The sequence below is a fragment of the Pseudopodoces humilis genome, chromosome 2 (assembly GCF_049639895.1).
Source record: "Pseudopodoces humilis isolate 2021_Gansu_Grassland_sample_001 chromosome 2, ASM4963989v1, whole genome shotgun sequence".
In the NCBI taxonomy this organism is placed as follows: Eukaryota; Metazoa; Chordata; class Aves; order Passeriformes; family Paridae; genus Pseudopodoces; species Pseudopodoces humilis.
In genome coordinates, this window is record NC_142201.1 from 58982337 (window position 1) to 59009223 (window position 26887).

The window sequence follows — 26887 nt, forward strand, 5'->3', positions numbered from 1 at the left end:
AATTAATTCAATTTAAAAATATATTCCCTGACTGAATATGGTGTACAAAACTGGAATAAAAATGCAGCCATTAACTTGTTAATCCTTTGGAGACTTGCAGTTAGAAAATGGTTCCTTTTCTACTTTACTGGTTGTTTATATATGGTTGCTTCTTAACGTGGAGCCAAAAGGTAAAATTAACCCCTGGTGCTGATGGTTTTTTCCAACTTTATTACAATGACATTAACTCAGGTGCATTAAGTAGACTTGATATCTAATATTCATAATTACTGCCCAATAAAAGACTCTGAAATACAATGCATTTTTGTCTTCCAATTTGCAGAGGTTTAAGCTGATAATAATGTAGCAGGTTTGGGCACAGGCAACAGTTAGAGGCACCAAAGTCTTTTTTTGCATTCCTATAATTTGAACACAATTTTAGACACAAGCACAGTTGCAAAGTGAGAACAAAAGAAATCTTTTCCCAGCATGTTTCCTATAAACTCCTACAGAAGAACCTGACATACAATGCTAGATGGAAATCTCTGAAGAATACAATAGATGCCAAAAAAATAGGTCAGAGAGAAAGAAGGAAGATATGAGAATAATGATGAAGCACCAGAATACAAAAATAGCCCACCAAAAAATTACATATAAAAGATGTATAAAAGACATGCATACAGATAAAGTAGAAACAAAGATGAGTTTTGCACAACAGATTAATTGCTGCATGGGTTTAGAGCATACAACTAACTCAGATAGCTATCTGAGGAGACACAGAAGACACTTGCCCTGGTTTCGGAGAGGGGTCAGAGCTCAGCACCACATGGGCATGGCCAGGCTGCTGTTCCATATCACACAGCTCATCACGGGGCATGGCTTCAGGGAAGTAAAAGGTGAGCACACATCATGAGCGGGACACTGTCTCCACTCTCTTTCCCTGGGAGTAGTTGCCAGGACCAGCCCTGTGGACCCTGCCCTCCCTCACACCTGCCCATCCCTTCCCATCCCTCAGGAGAGCATGGCTCTGGGTGATGAAAGCAGCTGAGCCCAGTGGAGCCTGGAAAAGCAGTCTGGAAGTGGAGCTGGCACAGAGTCAAAGTTCAGCAGAGCCAGTGCAGCACGGTGCCAGTGTGGAAAGTGGCAAAACCAGGATGAGAGGAGCTCAGCCAAACCAAGCCCCAGAGGCATGGACTGGTCAAAAGCAGCAGTGCCACATGGAAGAGAGTCCAGCAGAGCTGTCAAGAAACAGGTGGCATGGCGCAATGTGACCTAGTTCCCAAGGGGCCATCCATCATTGCTTTTCACTGTCTCAGAGCTAGGGATGGGAAGCACTGACTGTGGGAGCACACGCCATCTTGCCTTTGTCAGGGGAAGCCAGAACTAAGCTGAGGTGGTGAACACCTTTTGTGTGTAAAGTACTTTTTTTCTTTTTTCTTCTTTTTTTCTTTTTTGTTATTTTTTCTGCTTTTACTGTGCATTTCTTATTCCATTGCTATTTGCTTTCAGTAAATTGCTATCTCAAGCCATAACTCAGACTTTGTTCCTCTCTCACCAGAGGGGGAAGGAGAGAGGCTTATTTGCAGTTTAATTTCTGTCTGGTGTTAAACCACCACAGCACTAAACCATAAGACTAATTAAGATGCTGGTATGCAATTTAGAAGCATAACTAACAACTGGCAAATTAACCATACAGTGAACTTTTCACATCACTATTAAGATGGAAACAATTCCTAATTACTAATGTATCTAATCTGTACTCAGGCAAATGTTACTGAAAAACAGCACTCATAAATCCTGGTACAGATCTCCAGATCATGTAGATCAAGACCTTCTTAAGAAGAGAACATTTTTTTTATCTAGCCTCATAATCAGTATCAGAGGAACCTGGAATAAGCCCCTTGAACAAGGACTAAACCTCAGATTATTTCTCTTCCACTGAACCACTAGTTCTTTTTAAAAAGCAATTAATTTTTTTTCTTAATTCAGGACATCATACACTACCTAACAGGCAACATAAAAGACCTCTCTCCTCATCTCATAAAATGTGTACAAAGAACAAATTTTCTACTAACATTCTTCCCTAGGAAGGTCATTAGTCATGTCAAAAATCTGCTCCAACCTGCTTGAATAGAAAACCTGAGTCTCCAGCAGACAGTCCAAAACCTGGCATGAACAAAATGCTATTTTGTCTAAATGCAGCTTGGAGACACAGGCAGAACTTGCTTTAACAAACAATTTATTTGCCAAGCCGGTTGGATTCTGCATATTATAAGACTATGAAGACTTTATGACTGATTTTTATTAGCCAGAGGAAAATACACATTCTGTTCATATGGTTTCAAAATATTTTGAGTATCCATAGAATCTTTTTGACTCATGTTGACACACACACACACTATGGATGTGCTGAAGTAACAGGCTTCCAGTACTAACAAAAATTTCTCTCTTGAAAATTTTCTCTCTTGAATATGAAGAAAATCTGCTATAGAGGTAGACAGCAAATATTAGGAAGTGTATAATAATCATTAACTTTGAGAAAGAAAATGCTCTCCATTAGCAATGCAATCTTGAGAAGCAGCTTACTACATACACTGATCACTGACTGCTGATCATCAGCTTACAGGATCAAAATTGAAAAAGTACAGAACTTGGAAACTGTTTGAAGTTTTGACTCAAAATTCTATTTCTCAGGAAAATAAAATTTCAAATTATTTTTGCTTATCTACATGCACCTTTTACAGTTAGATTCAGGAAAGGTTGAATGCATAACCATGTTTTTTTATTTTCTAATCAAAGACACCTCATAACAATGATACTGCCACCACCACCAACCCCTGGGCACTAATTTACTCTGATGTGCTTTTTTCCATCTTCAAAGCATACCTGAATACTGGAAATTGTTCTCTATAATACAATGAAGTAAGTGCACACTTCATCTACCTCTAAAGTTCTTGTTTTAACTAGCATAAAGTCTGTTCTTAAGACCAGAACAGCTGAAATATCTCTTGCTGAATTATGCTATTTCTGCATTCTGGTTGGTAATGAGTAATAAGTTTTTCCAATAAGCTAGGCATACGACAAGGCATCCTCTGAAAACATCAGTTTTAGCTGTGTATTGATGGATTGGTATAGAAGCCAAAATATATTTTAAAAAATTAGAGGAAAAAAAGTAAATTTACAATCTGTTGCTGAAAATAATTTTTAAAAATGCTACCAAGAAACAAATCTTCATAATTCTATAATGAGAACCCAGAGGGACTTGCATTGACCACCTCTCTCTTTAGTTTTGTTCACTCTAAATGTCCAACACAAACCACAGATTTGACAAGGGGGGTTTAGACCATGTAACCTTGTCACTAAATCTGAGATTAAACATATTAATTCTTGTTAAAAAGCCAAGACAGATTTGTTAAACGTTTACTTTCAGATTGATTTTCACTGCAGCAAGGGGACTATTTTGCTCATCAGAGGACAGATGCTGCTGCCTCCCACCTGTGCTCCCAGAGCTCTGGAAGGATGGTAACCTGGATACCTGCTCCAGGGAATACCTGCAGCTACCAGAGGCTGGGAGCAGAAACTCTCCACACAGCACTGCTCTCATTGTAGTGCCTTTATGCAACAAATGCATTACGCAGAATGCTTACAATGTTTTCACACTGCACCTACAAAGAAATAAATTTTGTCTTTAAAGGCAAAAAGACCTTAGGACCAAAACAATCCTAAGCAGCCTTTCATTGACTTTCCTGTAGCTGAAACATGGCAAGCAGTACAAAATATGACAAATGCATGAAGCTATAAACCCCAATTTTGACATAAATCACAGTGTATAAGCATATGGATGAAGTTATATAGTGTCAGAACAGGAAGAAGGAGAGAAAAAAGCTCACCGCAATGCACACACTGAAATGCAAAAACAACGGAGAAAGAAAGACATTTTTATATAGCTTACCAAAACAGTTTGTAAAGCCACAGGAATTCTAACAGTATAGTTTTCACACACCAGAACTGAAGTGGTAGCTCTTTTCTCTCAGGAAAATGCTTATTGCACACCAGAAAATTCTGGCTGTCTTGAAATCCATGAGGAAGATTCATGGGGAACTCCAAAGGACTTTTTTAAATCTAGGCATCATTCAGAATATGATGGACAGGCTACATTTCAGAACTGTTTTATAATTAAAAGGCTAGAAATTGCTCAACAGTAATCAGTAACTGTGTCTTTTACAGGAGCCACCTAAAGGTACATTTTAGGGGTTTTTCAGATGATGACTTTCCCCTGCTCTGAAAATTGGATCCCTGTAATGACATCTCAAGCATAGCAACCATAAGAACTTAGAAAAACAACAGCACAAGCAACTCAGTGAACACAAGAACTAATTAGGTAAGGATTCGCTACATCTGCAGCCTACATTTCAGATGTCCCTTCCAATGCAGTATCTTGCTCCCACCACCCGTACAATATCCCACACAAACTCATCCACCCAATTCTTTCCACTCACTTCTGTATCTCATAAACATCACAACAGTATAATGTCCAGATGTCGCTTATGATGAAAAGAGATCCTGAACAACCATCTGGCAAAGACAATACAGAACTTTGGCTGGTTTTGAACTAACACACTGCAGACTGGCTGCAGCAGGCTGAGAAACCTTGAACTGTTAAATACATGGTACAGTCTGTCTTCCATAGATGAGAGGTTTGAGTCCCTGTAACCTACCATGCTAACAAATATCACAAAACTCAGAGGAAATTGATATCTTCTAAGTTAATTTCCATGAGTCAAATACAATTAATCAAACCTTTAAAATTCAAATTGTTAAAACTACTCAACAAGTAAAAGTTAACAGGAAAAGACAGAGAAGCAGAATGGAATATTAGGAGCTTTTACTGTCTCCTACTGAGGAAACTACTTTGCTAGGCTTTCAAGATATGTGTAAAAGACATGTCTAATGGTATGTTTCCACCAAAGACTATTTCAAGGTATTTGTTCAGTTTTAAGGCCTCTCAATTCCCTAGCTATTGTTTTCCCTCAGTGGTTGAACAAACTAGAACCTGTTGAGCCAAACTAAAATAGATGACTACTTACTGGACTGAAGTAATAGAATCCTACAATCACAAATTTGCTCTGACTGTTCTTAGAGATAGGTGTCACATCCGCCAATTTCCAGTCACCTGGGACTTCCACAGTTAACAAGGACTGCCAGTAAATGACTGAATATGAGAACAGGCTTTCTCCAAAATAAAAGTATCAGCAAAAACTGTGTAGTAATATAAAGGCCTACTAAAGTAACACTCAGCCACTTGAAAAGCTAAAATGTCACCTTTTAATGAAAACTTAATGTTTTTTCCTTAAATATTTTTAAAATCTTACACTAGTTGTTTAAAATAAAATGTATTTAATAAAAAAAGCTATGAATGTATAAGATGAGATGACAAACAGGCCTACTATTCATCAAAAATGTGTATTCTCTCCTCTGTTACAAAATTTTTCACTTTGTACATGATGATAAGCTACAGTTTTGCATTTTTCAACTTAGGCCACAAATATACTGAGTTCCACATATTCCAAATGTGAAGTTCATATTTAATGAAAATCAGTGTAATAGTAACTAATATGATTAGTCAAATTAAAAAGGTAACTTAAAAAATAATTCAACCTTTTTCTCCCTCTGTAATGGAGATGGGGACTACATCCTCACTATTCAGTCTACCTCCCCACTGAGTTAACCAAGTGTTTTCTGGGTAGATTTTATAGCTATTTTTCTCCTATGAGTTTAGCAATATTACAGAGCAGATACTGTTATCCACTCCTTTTTTTATTTAAAAACCCACAAAAGACAGAGAAATTGCAGTATACTGGAGTACTGTTAGTCAGACTAGCTAGTATCCAAAGAGGGAATCCAGCTGTCTGCAGTAGTTAGTGTTTCAGTGAGGATGAATGGCCTGAACTGGTGAACATCTATTTCATGATGCTCTACCATGGCACAGAATGAAAAGCAGCTAAAGAAACAAACTCCTAAATTTATTTGAGTTTCAAATCAGAAAACTTGGCTAGAAAAGTTTACCCTAGGAAGTGAATCAACATATGATGAGAGCATAAATATGTAAATGTGACAAGAACTGGAACATTCCTTCATTTCAGTCATTGATTTTTGCTTCCCCAGTCACTGATTTCAACTTCTTCCACACACCTTTATTTTCTATTTTTGAAGTACCACACGTCAAGTGATCTGTTTTTACTTTCATTACCCCTTACCCTAACACGGCAGTCAGGTGTTTTTGCAACACTGCCAGCAAACAGTATTTACAAGAAATTATGTCCCTACCTTGTCCATCTATTTTAGCTGCTTTACACCAAGTATCTTCTATGAGAGCACAGTTACATCAGATACATGAAACATTTTGCCTCATGACCAGAAACCAGGCCCAGCAGAAAGAAAACTGAGTTCTTAACATATTTATTAGTAAAAATACCTACAAAGAAATCAACCTAGGCAAGTTTTATCTTCTGTACAGGAATAAGGGAGAAGGGCAACTTAAATTTTTCTTCCTGCTGAGTAGCAAAATAAAAAGAAAGTTAAATACTTGACAAATATCTAAAAAAAAATATGAAGTTAGTTATCACTCTTAAATCACTTTGCTTAGAGCACCATCCATCGAGTCCATATTGCCTATGGATATTATGATCCCACATATAATGAAGTATTTCTCCTTTCCCCATAGTAGGAAATAACAGCTGAAAAGGAAGTGGAATATACATGGAACAGACACAAACATAAGAAAAAAGAATGTCACACTTTTTATAACGAATTATAAATTCATAATCCTAATATTCCTCACATTACATCACAGACATTCATCTATATGCCCTGTACATCAAAACAAGACACCAGAGTCTGAGCTGCTAGCCTAACAAATCCAGTTAAATGCTGACATTTTCAGAAGCATGAATGAAGTATTGCAAATGATTAAACCAAAATCACTTCTACGAGTTAAGAGGCTTCCATATAGCGGTCCTTAACTTGCATTCTTCTTTTAGATAAAAGATATGTTAACATCAACAATGATTAATGTTAATTTCTACCTAATATTTCCCTCTTTGTTTCCAGTGTTGGAGAAAATAAATTAAGAGGAACATTCACACTTTTGGAGTGCATTGCTTGTTTCTTTCTACAGCCTTAACTATCTCATTTCTTGTTCTGGGCACACAGATACTGCAATGTTAGTCAGTTCATGAAGTTATACTTTGTGACAATGTGCTGTGGCTAACTTACCAACACATCAAAACCCCACTGCCACCTCCAAGGCAGAAAGTTAATAAATCACAAAATCACATGATTTTCACTCAGTGGGTATTTTTTGCTAAAAGCTGAATCATTCTTACACATCCTTTTAGGAAGACATAGAAAGCTTTTTATCTGTTTACACAAACATACATACATATGTGGATACACACACTCTCTCAAATATTATAATCTTGCTCTCCAGTATGATTATAATTTCATTCAATTAATCTCACATCTTATTTTATAATTCTCTTTCTAATCTGCTTTGATTAAAACAAGCCAAACTCAAGTCTGGGTAGTGCTACTCCAGGGAATTTCATGTTATGTTCATTTTACAGACAGGACAGTTCAAGCTGTCATTTCAGTCACTCTGGGTGTTTAATTGTTTACTACATGAAGTGTTTCAAGCCATGTCAGAAGATTATTCTTCTGGTATCTGGACAATCAAATTTACATTTTACCATTGTATAACTTATGATGCTGGTGCAGTTAGGAATGCAAAAATATTGTATTAAAATTAGTATGTTATGTAGTTTAAAGATACTGCAATAATTTTGTACAGACAGAAATGACAGTGATATACATATATATCCACTTAATGGATACAGTTTAATCAGCAAATCTTCAAAAACATGACATCATATATTCAATTTTTCAGCACATAAGCATATGACATCTTTCTACTTATTCTAGCCTTCTTGTCTTGAACAGAAAAGACTGTGCACTTTATTACATGGTTTTGTTTGGGGAGCTTCCTTCATTTAATATAAATGCTGGAAGAAAAAGGGTAAACAAAAATGGGAATTATGGACAATGTGGTTTGCAACACAATCCTGGAGCAATACACCTCTGAAGCACAACAAAGTGGCTTAGCTGCTCTCTCAAATTCACCTGCTACATTAAAAGAATGTAGGATTTCCTTAGATGTAATAATTATTCATCTAAGAGGCTGTAGTAATAAGAGTTGAAACCAGGGATGTGACTTATGTAGCTGTATACACAAAATAAAAAGTAAAACTACATCAGAAATGGGGGAAAACAAAAACAAAAAAAAATCCTAATTCCCTAATTTTTGAAGATATAATAGGCTATTAGAATCTTCTTACTGGTTCAATGAAGTTGACAGCTTAACTCTTAGAGTTACAGAAGCAGAAAACCACTTTGCAAGACAAGCTCTTCTGTCAATAAAAGTAAAATATGAAGGTGCCATTTGAATATTTATGTAATATAAAGTAATTCTAACTAATTACATTATGTAATTAACCCATGCAATAAATTAGAGAATAAAACCAAGAGGTTACTTAATTAGCTCAGTAACAGCAATAATGACATTTTTGAGGCTTTTAACAGTGAATTACCAGCTGAAAGCCAAAATTAACGGCCTAAAGACAAGAAACCCAAATCTTCTCCTGTCAGTAGATGAATTAAAACAAATAATTCACCATTATCTCATCAAAAGTTCTTTATTTTACATTATTTTAATTGGCAGTGAATTTGACAATTCAATGTTTACCTTTATTTTAATGATCTATTTCTGTGAGAAATAAAACCTTTTTTCCTCTCCCTCATTAGATAACTCTTCTAACTAACTCCAATGCTCCCACTTGATTCACTCTAGTACTAAGAAATGCTGATAAGCAAGGATGTTTGATACGGCCCTTCCATATATATTTCAATATGGAATTTCAACAACTGCTTCCAAATCAACACCTCTCCAATATATTTTAAGTAAGTAATGGCAATCATATTCCATAAGTTTATGTTAAAATATAGCAGATGTTTTGAAACCTCTGAAATAGTAATTTGCAGCTTTTAATCTGTCACTGTTAAATCTGGAGCTATAAACAACCACAGCATCTTAAAAGTCACTCAGAGACAACTTTGCAAACCTTTCTGTGTTTGCAAACCTGATGATCCACTAAATTAAAGTTCTTTCTGGTCACAAGATACCAGGTTTTTATTACAGTATATTATTATTCAAAGTGTAAAATAACTACATCTCTATATTATGACTTCCTTACAAAGGACCTCATATATCCTAAACAACAGGTAAGTTTTATTGACCCTATAGAATTCAGATGCAGGATGTTCTGGAAACTAGACTTTCAAGCTCTTCTGTCTTCTCTTGGGTGACATGAAGAGCAAGCATGATATTCTACAGGAAAGGAAATGGTATGAAAATTTGAAAAGCAGAGTCTACTATCTTCAGTCCCTCACATGAATTCACCTTCTCTATGTCTCAGCTATGTCCATTGGAGCTCTTTATAGAATATTTTGTTAAGGCTTCCTACTGATACTTTTCTCAGTTAATGGTTTGTAGTTTAAAGAATAGTAGTCTTTGGCTTCTGTAATGCTCTGAATTAGTACAGCATCTGCAAACCTCAAAATCATTAAATAAACTCATTGAAATTCAGGCAGCAGTGTAATCTGTAAAACTTTGCAGCTCAATAATAGAATGGAATAATTAGATCTATGATAGTTCTAAACATAACTATGTACCATATTTTATGCATCTTTAACTAAAATGCAGGATGAGAAAACTTCAGCTGGAATATCACTGAGATTCATCTTTCATGTTTCCAGTATTTGAAAATTGTTCATCTAAATACCAAGTATTTATTTTCCTAAGTTCTATTCAGAGTTTAAACATACATTAGTTATAAATACGATGAGTAAAACAAGAGTTCAGGAAAGATGCAATGATTCCTACTGATTTTAGTACTTTGGTATCTTGCTAAAGGAAAGTCTTGGTCTGAAGTGCTGCTGTGCTGGATACTGGCAAAAACCTTTCAACTGAAAATTTCTAACTCTTTGAGGAAGGTGGTCATCTTAGACCTTGATCTTAATAAGCAAATCTTCCTAAAGTGTTCATGCTGGAGTGAGATGACTCAAAAGAGATTATACAAAGTGAAGCTGTCTCATACTTACACTGGGATCAAAGTCTACAGACATATGTGGAGGTAACAGACCATCTCACATCTTTAGCTTCTTCCAGTCCTCGATACAGTGGCTCTTACAAATGTTAGTTAATTAATGCTCTTACACCATGGGTCAATTACCTTGACTATCCTGTAGCAAGTGTGAGGGATAAGGCTGTCTGTAACAGCAGACGGGTGAGGAGCTAACATTAGTCCATGAGTTAATCCCACAACCTACACAAATACTCTTATCCTCTGGTTAATGAGAAGCCATTTACAGCCCTAATACACAGTACAGTGCTTCAAATTATCTCCTATTGTGCAATCCTCACATTTCCAGGTAAGCATGAAATAACTTGAAGGAAGTAACTAAATTGAAATATATTTAGATTAACTGTTAATTCTTCATTCTGAGGATCTTCCACTGCTCAAAGCCATTTATTGTAGTTTGAAGAAAATCTTTTTAAAGGTTTCTTCAAAGTTTGGAGGCTGAAAAAGTGATCACTGGGAATTTAAGGAAAAAAAAAAAAGAAAGGAAAAATATCTCTTTAAAAGAGAGAACAAAGCTTTCTGGTTTTCTCTCATGAAACACCTGTATGATGGTGATATCATTAACCTCTATAGCATCACCAACCGAAAACTCTTTTAGATAACTCCTTTAAGTTCATACTACATCACAGAGACTCACCCACCCTATATAACTAGAAACCTAACTTCCATAAAAAATTTTAGGAAAACAGACATTTCACATGAAGTGTGTATTTTACCTGCACAATCAGAAAGGAAACATGCCATTGATAACTTATGAAGAGAAATCTTACCTAATCCGAGTCACTCTATGGCTGTGCTACATCAGCTACTGGTCTGGGGTAATACAGATGGCAGGACTGTTTAAATCATTATTTTATTCCAGATCAGCAGTGAGATTTCAATTCAGATCTACAAATTGTCTCCCTTTATTGTGCTTGGGTTTCACAACACAGAGCAGTCATAAAACACATGCTTTTAAACTAGATCAGAAGATTCACTTCAGGAATACATCTAACGTGCTGCAAGTGTTGAGGAAGAGACATAGGAAGGGTAGTGCTTATCTGATTTGCACAAAATGGATCTTACTCTTATCAAAAATGGTCTGTCTAAATCAACCCTGTAGTACTATTAATAGAGTAATCTTAGGTTTGGGTAAAGATAACATTTATGATAATAATGAGATCATTGTGCAAGAGACTTTCTACTTGGATTAGAAACATGTAAATCCACATACTGATTTTTCATAATATAAGATATGACTTCCTTCAAACTACTTGTGATTAATGACTAGGTGATTGTGACTTGCCTGGTCAAGATAAAAAGCACTGCCATCTCGGATCTCTCGTCGCTGTTTTAGGTCAGTTTCTGTGGTGTCCCTCGACAGTGCAATATATTCAACCTCCCGCTTTGTCAGCTCCTGTAGACAACAGTCTAAAGTTATTGCAAAAATAACACTATAACCCCAGTGACTGAACTTTAAGAATATGCCTAATGGTAAAATTGTACAAAAAGGGCAACAGCAAAGTGATCTGAAATAACTCTGAACAAAATCCAGTATCTCTTATTTTTAAAATGTTAACAATGTGTTACATCTCAAACATAATGGTTTGAATTTCTGCTCAATAAACTTTTATTTTCCCCAAACCTATTCTTAAAACAAAATAACCAGCTATATAGTCTTTCCATTGAACATCTGTAACATGTAGGTTAATCTTCTGGTTCCTGACTCTGAAAGAAAGCCAGCATCTCCAAATCACAAATAAAAATCAGAAGTTTTCTGTAAAAGATTGAAACATTCAACTCTCACAGTTCAGTAACACTTATACTGTGATGCAGCTGTGATTATTACCTGCACATGCTCTGCCAGGACACTGATGAAATATATTATTCTTATCCTCTCTTCCTTGGCTATCATGAGATGCACTCTGCATCACTCTTTAAAAAAGGAGAACCTTCAGGTTATTGTTTTCTTTGTTTTGGTTCAATATGAGGTATACATAGAATTTGCTGTCTTAGAGGAATAAGAACAATTCCCCATGTATTTATAACAGATATTTCTGCCACTTCCATATCTGGGTTATCATGAATTCTGCTTAGGAAACATATTCACAATGAAATGCTCTTAGCTCTTACTCCTCAATTAAAGATGTCATTGATTTAACAGACCTCTCTTAAACAGGCAGCTTTCAGCTACAGCTGTATGAAAAAAATAAAGCAAAGATATAAATCCCAATTAAAACTATTTCCTTTCCACTTTTGCAGTGCCTATTGGGTTACAAAGCCACCAGTTCCTTTATGTTGCAAGTAGATATAGTTGCACTTTCTTTTAATTAAAGGTGGAAAAAAGAGTGTTTTTCAACTATCAGCCCTGTGTAGGAATGCAGAGTAGCTTTCAGCAACAGAAAGTAGAAATTTTCCAGGCTTATATATTTTCATTAAAGGCACCACAGCATGTGTCAGCTCACATGGAAAGACCAGCCTTCACATAACTTTTTGGCATGGCATTGAATCAGTAAGCTTCAGCCTTTCTAATAGATCTCAAGTGCAAACAGTCTGTGGCATAAATAACAAGGCACATTCTATATCTTATGCCTAGATATCAGGTGTTTTTCCATGTTCTTTTTTTAGGTTATACCAAACTCTTTACATTTATTTTAAGGAATTCAAACTGTTAAATAGTACATCTGGTTTGCTGAATTAAAAAATCTTTTCTCTCCTTTACAAAGTTCAAAACCTTGCAGCTTTCTCTTCTATGCTTTACCTCAGAGATCTAGTCTTTGAATTAACATTTTTTCCATTTTTAAAAGAATGTCCGATCTTTATGACAACTGATAAGCCTTAATTTGTGATTCCTCTGTTTAACCAGATTCCAGATACATCTCATGGCAGACCAAGTCCTACCCACATCACATTTTGGAGCAGACATTCCCCTCCTGATCATTTAAGAGCATTGACTTATTAAACATGAAATTTTGTACATGGTGCTGCCATGGTTCATGCAGATGGCTGTAGGCACGTCCTTCCCACATTCCAAGGGAGGATCATACATGCATCTACTCTTTCTAATCACTCAGAATAACTGTTCCCAAATGTTACTCAGAACACTTCCCTCCCAAATCCTTTCCTTCATTTCTTTTTTTATGTAACGAAGCAAAAACGATTTGTTGTCTGTAGCACTAGGCAGATATCTTAATCTTCTAACATACATAATGCTGAGAACAAACTGTTTCTCCATTTGTGATAGCATATGGTAACACAGTTTTCCAACTCTTTTTTTTTTTTCTCCCCTGGAGTTTAAGCAGAAAAACATGTATTAAAATGTCTGCACTTTCTATTTGTCTATAACAAAAACTGAGCTTTGGAAAGGATGTTTCCTTTAAAAAAGGAAACATGAAAAAACTTATTTACTTCCTAAGTAGCTTACTGTAAGATTTTCTAGGACTACCTTTTACCATTTGTCTAGTAAAAGAATGACTTACACTAATAACGTCTCCAACATGTTTAAATCAACATACTCACCAGATACTGCATGGCAATCGATCGCCGGAGAGGCCCAGGAGGCCCAATAAGAAAGACATCTTGGCCAAGAAGATCTTTCTGCATTATCCATCTTAAATGGTGGACTACAGACTGGGCCAGAGACTCTGTCACTTTGAAACACAAAGAAAAGAACATGTTATTAAATTTTGAAAACTGTTAGATACCCAGCCATTCAACACTTTCTTTGAGCTTATCTCCAAAATTAAAATACACAAAGCTGTACTGCCCTAATATGGACAGCCGAAAAGCAGAGAATTCCACACAGAGTTTATATTAGACCACCTAACTTACATATAAAAGTTTATACATCTATTTTACCCATTGCTTTTTTTCTCTGCACAACTTCATTCTTCAAAAAAAAAAACCAACATAAACCAGAAAAAAAGTTGCAGATTTGTATTTCCCGTTAAACTGATCAACATAGAGACTCATTTTTATTATTCAGCGTTGAGTGGATTCCCCATCATCAGTTAATAGAAATACATTATATACATTTTACATAATATGTAAATACATTTACATAATATGTTTACAAAATATAATTTGCAAAATATTTATCCAGCCTATATCCCAGTCCTTCTGTGAATTGTGAAGCTCAAATAAACCCCAAAAAACTCTGACTGCCCCAGAATAAGACTAGTGTTCAGGGAAAAACTTAATTTGTTACTTTTTTAAAAGACAAATTCACTCCTGTTTATATTTTGACACAATAAACCACGGAATTATGAAGTAAATCCAAACTTCGCCCTATCACTACATTTATACCATACAGTTTCCAAAATCACAATAAAAAAACAAATCAAAGCAGATCAATTTGCTTCTATTAAGAAATATCATACGCATTAATTTAAAAAGCAATAACCTGATGACAATTAAATTAAAACTTTTACCACATGTATACAAATGTTGGCAGCACTGGAAAGCATCATGCAGAGACAGCACACTGAAGGAGCCATACATCACCCTATGCCCAGAAATGTCCTTCACATACCCACCAGCAAAGCCTGGCTCTTTCTCAGTCACAAGCAAAAAGCACTAGTGCAGGAGGAGAAGGTGAAGATAAGCAAGTCAGGAGGGAGATTCATGGATGCATGTATGTGTATGGTTGCTTTCAGAACAGTCTGACAAGATTAATGATGAGGTCTGAAGCTGGAGGCTCAAAGGCAGTGACTGGGATGCTGAAGCGCAGTAAGAAAGGAGCAAGAGGCCATGAAATCTCCAAACTAATCCTTGGTTATTTACCTTTTCTCAGTGTAATTACTGGGTGCAATTAGAAGCCAACATTTACAAAAACAAATGTTACATCTGATACAGGGCAACCAGTGTGTGCAGGGCAGAGTTAAGGACAGCAGGGAATAGTGGCACTCTGTTCCGAAGGGGTTCGGTTCATTGCTGAATCTTAGCAAGCCAGAATTAAGATCCAATTTTGTAAGACCATAGGAACAGCGTTAAATGGCTGTGTGTGAGAATCAAGCAAGATTTTTCAAGCATAAGGGAGATTAAGGACAATTTTAACAAAAACTAACTGAAGGTTTTGGTCTTTGGTCTGGCATTCAGGGAATTCATTTGAAATCATCTACTTCCAGAGAAATTTACAATATCCTTACTACCAGTGTGAACAGAAATAGCATACACATGCAGGTGAGCAATCTATGCATTAGGATTATCACATTAATTGTAAACAAACACTTCAGGTTTGCCTTATTGTCTAGTTTAGTTTTCTGAACAACTGTCATTAGCATGTCCAGGATTATCTTTCATATATGGTTGGTGAGATCATATGAATGTAAAATGTTTTCGTCTTCCTCACTGAAGTACTGTATTCCAAAAGCAAGGCACATCATACCACACACAGCTGGTCAAGTGCAAAGAAATTCCTCACAGGGAATAACATGTTCCTTTCTACAAGATTTTCAAAGGAATTAGGGAAGTTCCTATTTGATATATTCTTTGGGATATAGAGGGTAATACATCACACCAGAATAACTGCTGCTGTTGTTGTTGTTGTTGTTACTGTTATTATTATTATTATTATTATTATTATTATTATTATTATTATTATTACTGTCCAAACTTTGCTACTGGACAGGCATGAAAGTTTGAAAAGCAACACACAAAGAAAAAGTATTATCTTTAAGATACAATTAAAATTTTAGGACAGATCTCATATCCATTATTATTTCTGCCTGGATTAAGCCAATGTGCCTCCGCTGTATTTCTACAATAGCTGTTCTTAAAAGAGGAAAAGTACTTTGCTGCAGTGGAAAAATAAGCTTGGAACTCTTTCATGTCAAAATTCACGCATTATAAGTACACAAAACCTGCTTTGACAAAGCCTGACTACAAATGCCTCTGGCATAATTCTCATTAATATGTGTAACTATCTTTTTCATTTTTAGGATGGTCTCAAGAAAAAAACTTGGCTCACACTTCAAAACAATACCATAAATAGCAACAGGACTTTAGAATGTTCAGCAGCATCTGCAAGAAAAACTATAATGTAAAAGGAACAAGAGTGTACAGCACTCAAAATAATGTAAAATTTTAGAAATTAAAACATTAAGGAATTTAAGGGCACTTATATTATCATCATTGTGTTTAAACAGTGCAAATATACTCTGAAATAGCAATATAAAAAATACAACTTACAGTCTGAGAATTTCCTGCTTTTTTTGAGAAAAGATCACAAAAGACAATTCCTTATTGATAGGTTTTGTAGAAAAAAGGTTTTCTTGCTTCCCCATTCACGTAATTCTCCTCACAAACAGATTACAGCCAGATCAATTATAATACATGTTTTCAATCACAAAGTAGCAGATTGGCATCTGCAAACTCAAAGGAAGCCTGTTACAAATGACACCAACAATTCCTAGCTTTCATTCCCTAAGGTAAACTGTCAAGAGAGCAGCTTCCACTTGTCAGTTCCTTCAGTTCTAACATGTAACATCTGTACATTGTTCAGATACTAAACCTACTTCACCTTCCTAGCTGTCTTTTTAAAATTAGAAGAATGTAATATTTTCTTGTACATGCAGTCTGTGCTGCAGTTTCCAAAGCACATTATGCTTTTCAAAAGCAGCCTCAGATGCATATACACAGTATCTTGTATATCATTTATATAATTTTAGACTACTTGTAATGTGTTCTCTGCATTGCAAGTCTTTTAGATTTTCTCTAATATGGCTTGAAAAAAAAATCCTCTCTATTCAAGAGCTGTTTACCAACTTTACCACAAGTATCATATAATAATTTTCTATGACATTTAGAAGACATGGCAAATTCACTGGGGAAAGCATCAGCAAGTATATTACAGCAATTTTTATTAATTACCTTATGAGTCAGATAGCATCTAATGCAAACTGGGATTGCACAATCTGTTTAGTTGCACTCTGCTGATTTGCAGCAGTTAAATAGTAGGCCCTATATTCTTAATCTGCAGGATGGTGCATAGCAAGCCTCTGCAGTGTATTCTCTAAGACACCATCTGGCACATGTAGGAGAGTAGTTGGTGCTACAATTTGCTATTCCTGTGTACCAAGGACAGACAACAAAAGAAATTGCAATCTATTGATTTGTAAGTGATAAGTAGAACAGTACCTAGCAGAATCTGCACAAACATTCTGTAAAGGGAGTAGCTGAAGCTGAACAGAGAAATCCCCAAATAAAAAAAGCAGAAAATATTTTAGATCAATTTTGAAGCAAACATAGCAGCTGCTCTTGTTTGATCTACAAATCAGCTTTTGATAAAGCCAAGACTGAAATGGCTACGCTAGCCTCGGAAATATTCCAGTTCACTCATATTTGAATTCCTGGCACACTCACTGAAGCCATAAGATTTGTTGGAGATACCAGACAGTATCTGCTGGCAAGTCTTTGTGTCCCACCTACAGAAGAAATCCCATAAATGAAGGAAATATGTAACTCTTCCCACTGTTCAGACAGTCAGGTAAACTGATTCCCAAGAATACCTATTCCAGATGCAGTACAGAATACAGCAGAACTCCTGTCCCTGTGTGACTCTGGTCGATCACATAATAACCAACAGGCACAAGACATCAATATACATAATTTCAGCAGAATAAAAAAAGACCTCTGCATACCCTGAACCTTCACTACAAGGCATGCTCAGAGTCTGAAAATGGCTCCTTGTTTAGGAGAGCTAAAAATTAATGACAGGAACAAGATGTCTCTCCCATCTGAATACCGAGGGGTCCTGTAGCTGCCTGTGGCTGTCTGCAGTAAATCTAACACAGGGAGCAGCAGCTGAAAAATACAGCTAAGGAAGGAGGAACAAGGAAGGAGGTCTTTGTCTAAAAACATTACATTTCAAAAAGGGAATTTTTATTTTATTTTTTAAACTACCCCACTGAAACTTACTTCACAGCTTGTTCAGGCTAGGGGACAATGAGGAAAGTGAGTTGGCCTGGACAGGGTGAAGGAGGCAGCATGGCCAAGGTGGAGAGGGAGGCACTCCTATGTGGTCTGCCTTCAGCTGCTGCCATTTAGCAAATAAAACATTGCTGCTCTTTCCATTTTACGCTGATGCACAGAATCCAAAGAGTTTTCAGTCTCATAACATGGTTACATCACAGACAGTTTTCACTGGAATACTATTTTTCCTCATAATTTTTTCATGAGAACACTCTTCATTCCAAAAAATTTTTAGACTTGCGGTGTTGAGGAAACAAGTTGCAAGTTTTTGCAGGGGCTTAGAAAGGAAGAAGCTACTTCTTGGATGAGACCATAAACTCATTTATCAATTCGTCTGAGTTGATTACTTCACAGGAAAGTATTAGTTCCACACAGATAAATCATATTTCTCCATGTGAGTAGAAATTTAAAGATAATACAAAGGAAACATGTAAAACCAAATAGCTTTCTGGAAGAAGCCCTGAATGGGATTCTGAAGGCTAAGTTTCTCCCTGTAACACAGACATGGAATAAGTGAAACTATTCCTAGCTGGATGTGCTACTCAGAAAAGTACATAGAGCAGTTATCCATAGCTCAGACTCCAACTGGTGGGACATAGTATTTCTGCTTTTGACTACAACAGCTCAGGCCAGCACCAAAAAGTATGAGAGAATCTAGGATAAAAAACAAGAAAAATTATCATATGATATTTGAATTGAGTCTAGAAAAGAAATAACTTTTCCAATATGCAAGACAGAATCACCATGAAGAAAAGAAGTTCTCTGCACCAAGATTATGCTAGATAGAATAAACCCCCAGCAACTAAAAGTATGCCCAAAAAAACTTAAATGAAGGATTCCAACAAGCTTTTGTCACAAAAGAATCCTTAATTACTGGAGCAGAGTGTGCAGAGAAGTTCTGAAATCTGTATCACGAGCACATTTTAAGAACAAGGAGGACAAGTATCTCTCAGGAGTGGTTCAGGTTCAGCTAACCTTGCTTTGAAGGACATGGAACAGTTCGGACAACTCCCTGAGCTCCATCCAGACCTCCTCTGTATGTTTCCATGTCCCCATGTATGCCTGTGCCTCTCTCTCAGTACAGACAAAATGGGGATAACATTTTGAAATGTCCAGAGCTCTACTGACAAAAAGCCTTTTTCAGATTCTGGATGAGGTGGTAACACCCAAATAGTAGAACAATTGGAAACCTACATGAAAACTCAAACTGTTGAAATAATCATCATCTCTGACACCTTCTCTGAGGCTAGGAATGAAGAAATGCAATGAAGTGTTTGTTAGTATGAAATTACAGTCATCCTGCAATACAACCTGTCTCTACTAAGTGTTGCACTCTGACACCCAGTTGTAAAGTTAACACAAAAAAGAACAAGCACACATTCCAGTGAAAATCTGAGCCTACTTAGAGCAAAAACCAAACGTACACCAGTCCCAGCTTCGATATGCAACACATACTATCCTGTGAGGACATAGAGATTATTACAGGCACAAACATTCTGTTTGAAATCCTCACAGTAATTACTGTTTCATATATTTCAACTGAAAAAAACCCTTACAAAATTCATCACTTAATCCCTTGTGTATAGACACATGTCACTTCTGATCACACACTGGGAGGGGTGGGGGGGGGGTGCTCAGATTGAGGACATCTGGCAAAAATGACACTGTTTGAAATTAATCTTCCACATTCAATGCAGTTGCATGTAAACTCTCTCAAATGCACTTGCATCTTCACAGAGCAGCAAAGCCCTGTTGCAAAAGAACATCCGTCTTCCAGCCCTAATGAGGACTTCATTGAACAAAATGTCCTGGAAGAGCTGTGTTAGGAATCGTTTTGTCAAGATTAATAAATAGCTAAAATGTCAAGTACATTGTCATTTTCATAACATTTCCAGAAATCATTAAGGAAAGCAGTACACTGTCATGAACAAAAAAAAATTTAAAAAAAAAAAAAGTGCATTCTTGCAATTCAATCTTAGATCTAAACTATCAAAGAAAGTCATAAAAAGTTTCTGCAAAGTATAATTTAAGAAACAATCATGTCTTCAGACATGGTGAGAATTTTAAAGTGTTTGGCTTATTTTTACTGATAAAAGAAAAAGCAGTGCAAAAATAAGTGCCCACTTTCTAGAATGTGTCAGACACAGTTATGACAGAAATCCCATTAATAAAATTCCCTTGTGCATGACTCATTTCTACTTGTCACTTACAAAAATAACTCAGATTTTATACACCTTTAATTATCATCTTCCAAGAAAAAGCCATTTGCCAACAACAGCAAAACAAACTAATTTTTCACATTAACACACAACATGGAGCATTTTGTAGAGAACTTGCTAGGGATCTAGGAAAGAACCTGAAAAGCAAAGACTTGGAAACATAGAGCAAGAAGCAATACCTATCCTGTCTATTACTGCAAAATTTAATAAGGTGCAATAAAGGAGTTAAAATCAGTCTAATTTGGTACCACAAAGAAATCTTTTGGTATCAATTATATGGCAAAATTAAAAATGCAACGTTTTGTAGGTACATAATACATTTACATTCTTTACTGTGTTTATGATTTTTTCAGATTTTTCAGGCTATTTTTAAGCCTAGAAAACAATGCTGAGTTTAGAGTATGTTATGTCTAAAATTTGCTGCAAATTATAGATATGCACTTTCAACATCACCACATTTTAACATGGCTTTTATCTGGCAGAAGAACAAAAGCAGAAACATTCTACTTTACATAAATGATGAGCTAGAAAACAATATCATATGCAATACTAGTAAATGAATTGCAATTGCTTCAATTCCCTTCTATTAGTTCTTATTCCACTACAAACATTACAATGTCAGAAACTTTCTCAGGGATATTTCCCACTTAAATGATATAATTATTTCAAATCTTAGTTTAAAATAAATTAAGTAAGTACATTTTTCATTTCAATTTAATATTAATTACTAAAATAAATTTTCAAAATATATGATGTTTTTGTTTATAAATTAGTATAAACATGCAATTATTTCCATTTGGTTTACACCAAAACAGCTTGTACCTACAGCAGTCATTCACACAGCAAAAAGAGAAGTACTCTTAAAAGAAGAAAAAGATATGTTAAGTAATGCACATACACTCTCTAAATATCTCACAACTAGATGATAATCAACATGAAGTCAATACAGTCTACTTAACTCCACTACAGGAATATATCTTTGTTGTCCATAGTAAGATAACCAAAGAACTTAAACACTAAGGGTTAAAAAAAATTTCTAAGTTTAAATAAACAAAGAAACTGCACTCAAGTATTTGAAATAGATTTTTTGCTATGAAATACATTAGTATTCTACCTTACTTAATTTAAACTCATTTAAAACATAGGTTTACAAGCAAAATTTTGTACCTTAAGCAAGCCTACTTTCAGTAGATGACTACTAATGAACAACAGTATCCCAAACATGACACAGGCTCCTTTCAGTCATGATTATTAAAAAAAAAAAAAAAAAAAAAAAGAGAAACTACTAATAACACATACATTCTAATAAATTTTACTGTTATTTGGTATCAGACTTATGTTAGGAGCAATAACATTATTATTATGTGGTATCAGATTTTAGCTAAGATCTCATTATTCTGTACAGTTCCATGCCTAATAACTTTTTCACTATCAGTTTTCAACTACTTTTTCCTTCTTAAAGTCATTAAATAGAAAAATCTCTCCTTTGATTCTACCAAATGCTTTCATAGCTCTCTTACCTTCTCAGTCCAAAGAACTGAAAGAGATGATGTTAGAGTAACTTAGAGCTAACATTTAACTTGCTGAAAAGTGCAGGTTGAACAAAATATGTAATAGTGACTTGTAAAGCATTGTTATAATTAACACATTTAGTACAGCACAGAAGACAAGAAAGCAAATAAATCTACCAGAATTATAAATAAGTGAAGTGGATTAGCATAGACAACTGATGTCCTTGATGATCAAAATGAGAGAAGAGACATACAAAATAAAGAGTCAAAAGCAAAAAACTATTATCTAAGGAGCTGTAACAAGTAATAATACAGTGCAGCATTTCTCAACTGTTTGGCTGCATTCCCAGGGAACTCATGAAGATTGGGAAGAGTTGTTACAGTCTAAAACAATAACCCTTTCTTCATAGGCTACCCTGTAACAAGGGCTGGCACAGGGCACTGGAAATTTTTGGTACCTTGGATCACCCGGTAGGAAAGTGACAGTGTGACGCCTACTGTGTTATGAGACTTCAGCAGCCCACAGTCCAGATGCACATCAGTGATCTGGACCACTAGTCTACTGGCAGATTTCACAACAGTCAAATAGTCAAAGCAAACAAAATCTTCCTCTTAATATTGCTCCCTCAGCAACTTGATCTTGCTGAAGATGTCCCTGCTCTTTGCTAGGGGGTTGGACTAAATGACCTTTAAAGGTCCCCTTCCAACTGGAACTGTTCTATGATTCTGTAGTTCTGCTACACCTCTCCAAGGGAAAACATTTCAGATGAAATGTTGTGTCACAAAATAGAGGTAAAAAACAATTATCTATACATGCTGATATTAATAGTCTACTATCCCAGTTATAAAATCAGGAATCACAGAAACACAGAAAGGTTGAGGTTGGAAGGGAACTCTTGATGTCAAGCTTGTCCAACCTTCCTGCTCAAGCAGGACCACCTAAAGCCTGTCTGATGAACTGCAGTACTATTGCCTAAGAAAACAACATAAACTTTTTATATTGCCAGCTGTGCAGTGGCAAGTCTATTGTTGATATTATTAATGCTATCCAAAAAGACCAGTGCTCCAGTTTTCTTGATTCAAAATGCTATGGAATGAATTTAGACATGCTCCTGGAAAGTGAATCCACTTGAAGTTAATGATTCCACCCACTTTCCATCCAAATAACTGTGCAATAACAGTCATTGGGAGTTCTCAGTGCTTGTCCCTGTGTAAACAGTAGTATAAGATATGCATACCCTTTTAGAATGCCACATGTGCTTGGTTTTGGTCTGCAAATTTATCTGAATGGAAAAATCAGTTGTTAGTGGATGTTTTTTAACTTGCATTCTGGATATGCAGCAGCCTACATGTGAAAGTACTGAACAAATGGCAACTGATAATTTTGGATCCTCAGGAAACATCTGGCCTGTGTACTGAGAAAAGCCACAACACAAATATGATTTACTTGTGTTCCATGGTGCAAAAGTAAAAACTCAAGGATGTATTCTCCATGAAATACATGAAAACAATCAGGAAATAAGGATGGCTGCAAACCAGTGACATTTGTAATAAGGTATCAAAAGATAATGTGAATCAATTTTAGTTACATGTGTGTGCACTGTTAATGTGCATCATTGGCTGCATATTTTCCATGTAGCATTTTTCATGACTGCGCAACTGACTTCTCATTACCTTGATGGATCACAAAGGTCTGTATGTTTGCTGACAATAATTACGTGATAATCTGGGATTTATAAATATCACACTAGAAAAACACCATACATCTGCAAACTCCTAGGACATATAATTGTATCACAATTGAATGGTAATTCTAAATGGCCACAGTTTTTATGACCAAACAACTTGAGATAACTTTTAGAAGTAATCCCTGGCTAAGAACCCTTTTGAACAAAATAATTAAACATACACAAATTATTCTCTTACTGTCCCATTGACCTATGGGACAGGTTATATTCAAAGTTAAGATTCCTATACAACCAGCTGAACCAGAGATATAGTAATGAACAAAGCAAAGACAGCTTCCCCCAAACTGCATGCTTTTTCAAAATATATTTCTTTGATCATTTCAGTAAAGACAGTGAGGTGATTGAGTGAGTAGAAATTTTTTGAATAAAGCCTTGAAACTCCTTCAAATGGAAAGCAGATCCTTACTGTAGTTCTGTGGAACAAGTTCTGGGTTCTTCGGTGTTTTGAGTTTAAAAGACACATCTCCAATAGTGACAGTATCACCTAAAATAAAGAAAATAAAGTCTTTTAGTTCTTACATACTTGGATACTTTGAAGTATTTAAAGTCCTTAAAATTCAAACCACAGACCTGCTGTGGTGAGGCTGACTATGTGTTCACAAAGCAGCCTCTAATGTGTTTGTGTTTACTAATTAGGCCCTGCTGCTTTTCAGTAAGTAGATCAGGTACCTGTACAAATTACATTTAATTAATAGTATTTTTTCCTGTTTTTTCTTTTACTGCTGCTCTTAGAAATTTAAGCTGTTGGGAGCTATGGAAATCAAGCCCAGTGTAGAACACAATTCCAGCTACCATTGTTGACTCACTGAAATTAAAACTTAAGCATGTTTGTCTGTAGAGCCATCAGTGACAAACACTTGTGGAGGTGATGATTCTCCTGAGTTTTCAAGAAGCCTGGAACAGTATCTGTTGGAGGTACAAAATGACATATTCATGCCAGTGGGCCCTTCCTGCACTCCCTGACTATATGGCTGCAGAACCTGGTACCTTTCTAAAGTTTGAGTGGTCCCAAACACTTCTTGTTCTGGGTTTCAACAAACACAAAGCATCTGGCCATTTTACTTCATGGTCTCTTCACTAGGACCTGCCTGTCTTATCTATCTTTCTGCAACCACGGGCTTGAATTAAATTGCAGGGCATGGTCTGCGCACTTTCTCATGGAAGTCAAAAGTGAAATATAGTTTGCAGTACAGAAATGGGCAAGCACCAACACAGCAGTAGCCACACTGAAAAACAGCACAACACCCAAAAGCCAGGAAAATGGGGTTTGGACTGGTGGGTACACCAACGTCTATTCTCCTTCCAGAGTTTGGGCCCCGCAAATGAGTTCACAAGCATTAAGACCATGAAACTAAGATGACTCTAGCAAAACGACATTTTTCCCATTACTGCTGCTAAAGATAACACCACCTCCACTGCACTGTAGTGCATGTGTGAGGATGGAGAGACTTGCTGGAGTAAGACTGCTGCCCAGGGGTATAGTTTTCCGACAGCACTGATTACAACTCTTTTCCACGAACTGAGACCAAGTTTTGGAATGGTCTCACATGTTTATGCTTTTCTCAGAAGTGAGCTGCAGAAGGTACAGAGCCGACAAACAAGCTCAAGCAAGTATCTAGTCCTCTTGTAGACTTGTCCCTTGTCTATTCCATCCAAGAGGACCCAATCTACAGTTGTCTATCTCCAGCACAAAGAAAGAAGCCAAACAGTTTGGAAGACCAATGCTGGAACCAGAAAGCGAGATGCTGGAGAAGGAGCTTGTCCAAATTAAAAGAAGCAACTAAAACTCCTCCCACACATGCAGTAGTTCTCCTTCAGTCAGCCATGACTCTAGTTTTGCACTCAAATGCAGTACTCTTCCAGCATACCCAGATGTTACTGCTCATCTCACAGGACTTAGAATCCCCAGGTTCTGACATGGCTCACACAATTCATGGGAAAGGACTAGATTTATAACAGCCAGAGTAGAATCACCTACAGTAACAAACAGGAAGCAGCGAAGAAAGAATTATAGCTGATTTCCTGCCAAATTAAAGTGCTTGACTAGAATGCAGAGACTGGGATTCACAGCTTGATATACATGCCTGCACATGGGTCTTTACATTGCTTCTGGAGTCTAAATAATCAGCCCTCCATTCTTCCCTAAAATACTGGCAAAAGGTAGTAAGCTGGTGATTGTTCCCACATTTTATGCAATACAATATAATACATTTTATGCAACAATACAGTTGGAGCAATACAGTGCTCCAACAGCTTGTCAGAAAGTGGGCAACAGCAGTACTGCCATATAAATGCAGACAAGGATTGACCCCTGGCTCTCAGGGCAAGCAGAACCAAGCAGTTCCCACTCACCATGCTAGAACTAAGCACCCTTCTTTGATTGCACAAGAGCCCAGAAATGGAATGGCTCCAAACAGAGCTGGGCTAAGCTAAGAATTAGGCAGCTGTCTAGGGTTTTAGCTCCTTTTCTGGCCCTTGCCAAACTTTTGTTTCAAATGCACTAATGAGTACTGTGCCCTCTCCAGCCTGAAGCATTCAAACAAACACAGTCCAAAAGAAAGTCCTGCAATAGCTTAGAGCCTTGGTCCTGTCTCTGGGAACTCTTACATAAATTAAAGTCACTGAACAACAGACACAGGCACTGCAGGGACTAAAATCTAGTCTTTGGCTATCCCAGCGTTTTGCCCATTTCTGAGTTTTAAAGAAAAACTATTTTACCAAGAATCATCTCCCTTCCCCTTTCTTTACTGCAGTTCCAAGCTCACTCTTTCTCACTGGGGAACAACTAATTGGGATCATGGCAGGGCACCAACATTTTTGCCATCACACCTTTTTAATCTGGGCTACCCACAGCAATGGGATGAGGGGAAGCCATATGAAGAGTGGCTGACATCACATGGCTCCTTCAGCCTGGAGGAGACTGAGAGCAGACCTCATTGCAGTCTGCAGCTTCCTCACGAGGGGAAGGGCAGGGGCAAGAACTGATCTCTTCTCTCTGTTGACCATGGAGGCATGAAGCTGTGTCAGGGGAGATTTAGGAAAAGGTTCTTCAACCCACAGTATGGCTGGGCACTGGAACAGGCTCCCCAGGGAAATGGTCACAGCCTCACAGAACTCAGGAAGTGTTTGGATAATGTTCTCAAGCACATGGTGGGATTCTTGGGGCAAATTCCTGTGCAGGGCCAGGAGTTGATGACCATTGTGGATTCCTTCCAGCTCAGGAT

The 26887-nt window shown here is 36.6% G+C and overlaps 1 protein-coding gene across 1 annotated transcript in view; it reads right to left on the minus strand.

Moving 5' to 3' along the window:
- The window catches only part of VWA8 (von Willebrand factor A domain containing 8), a 179516-nt gene that overhangs the window by 143924 nt on the left and 8705 nt on the right, over positions 1-26887 (minus strand). Inside the window, exons 2-4 of the mRNA XM_014250977.2 lie at positions 24070-24147; positions 13734-13864; positions 11521-11631 (exon numbers count right to left, since the gene is read on the minus strand). Of these exons, the coding sequence (XP_014106452.2) occupies positions 11521-11631; positions 13734-13864; positions 24070-24147 (320 nt within the window). The remainder of the gene's footprint in view (positions 1-11520; positions 11632-13733; positions 13865-24069; positions 24148-26887) is intronic.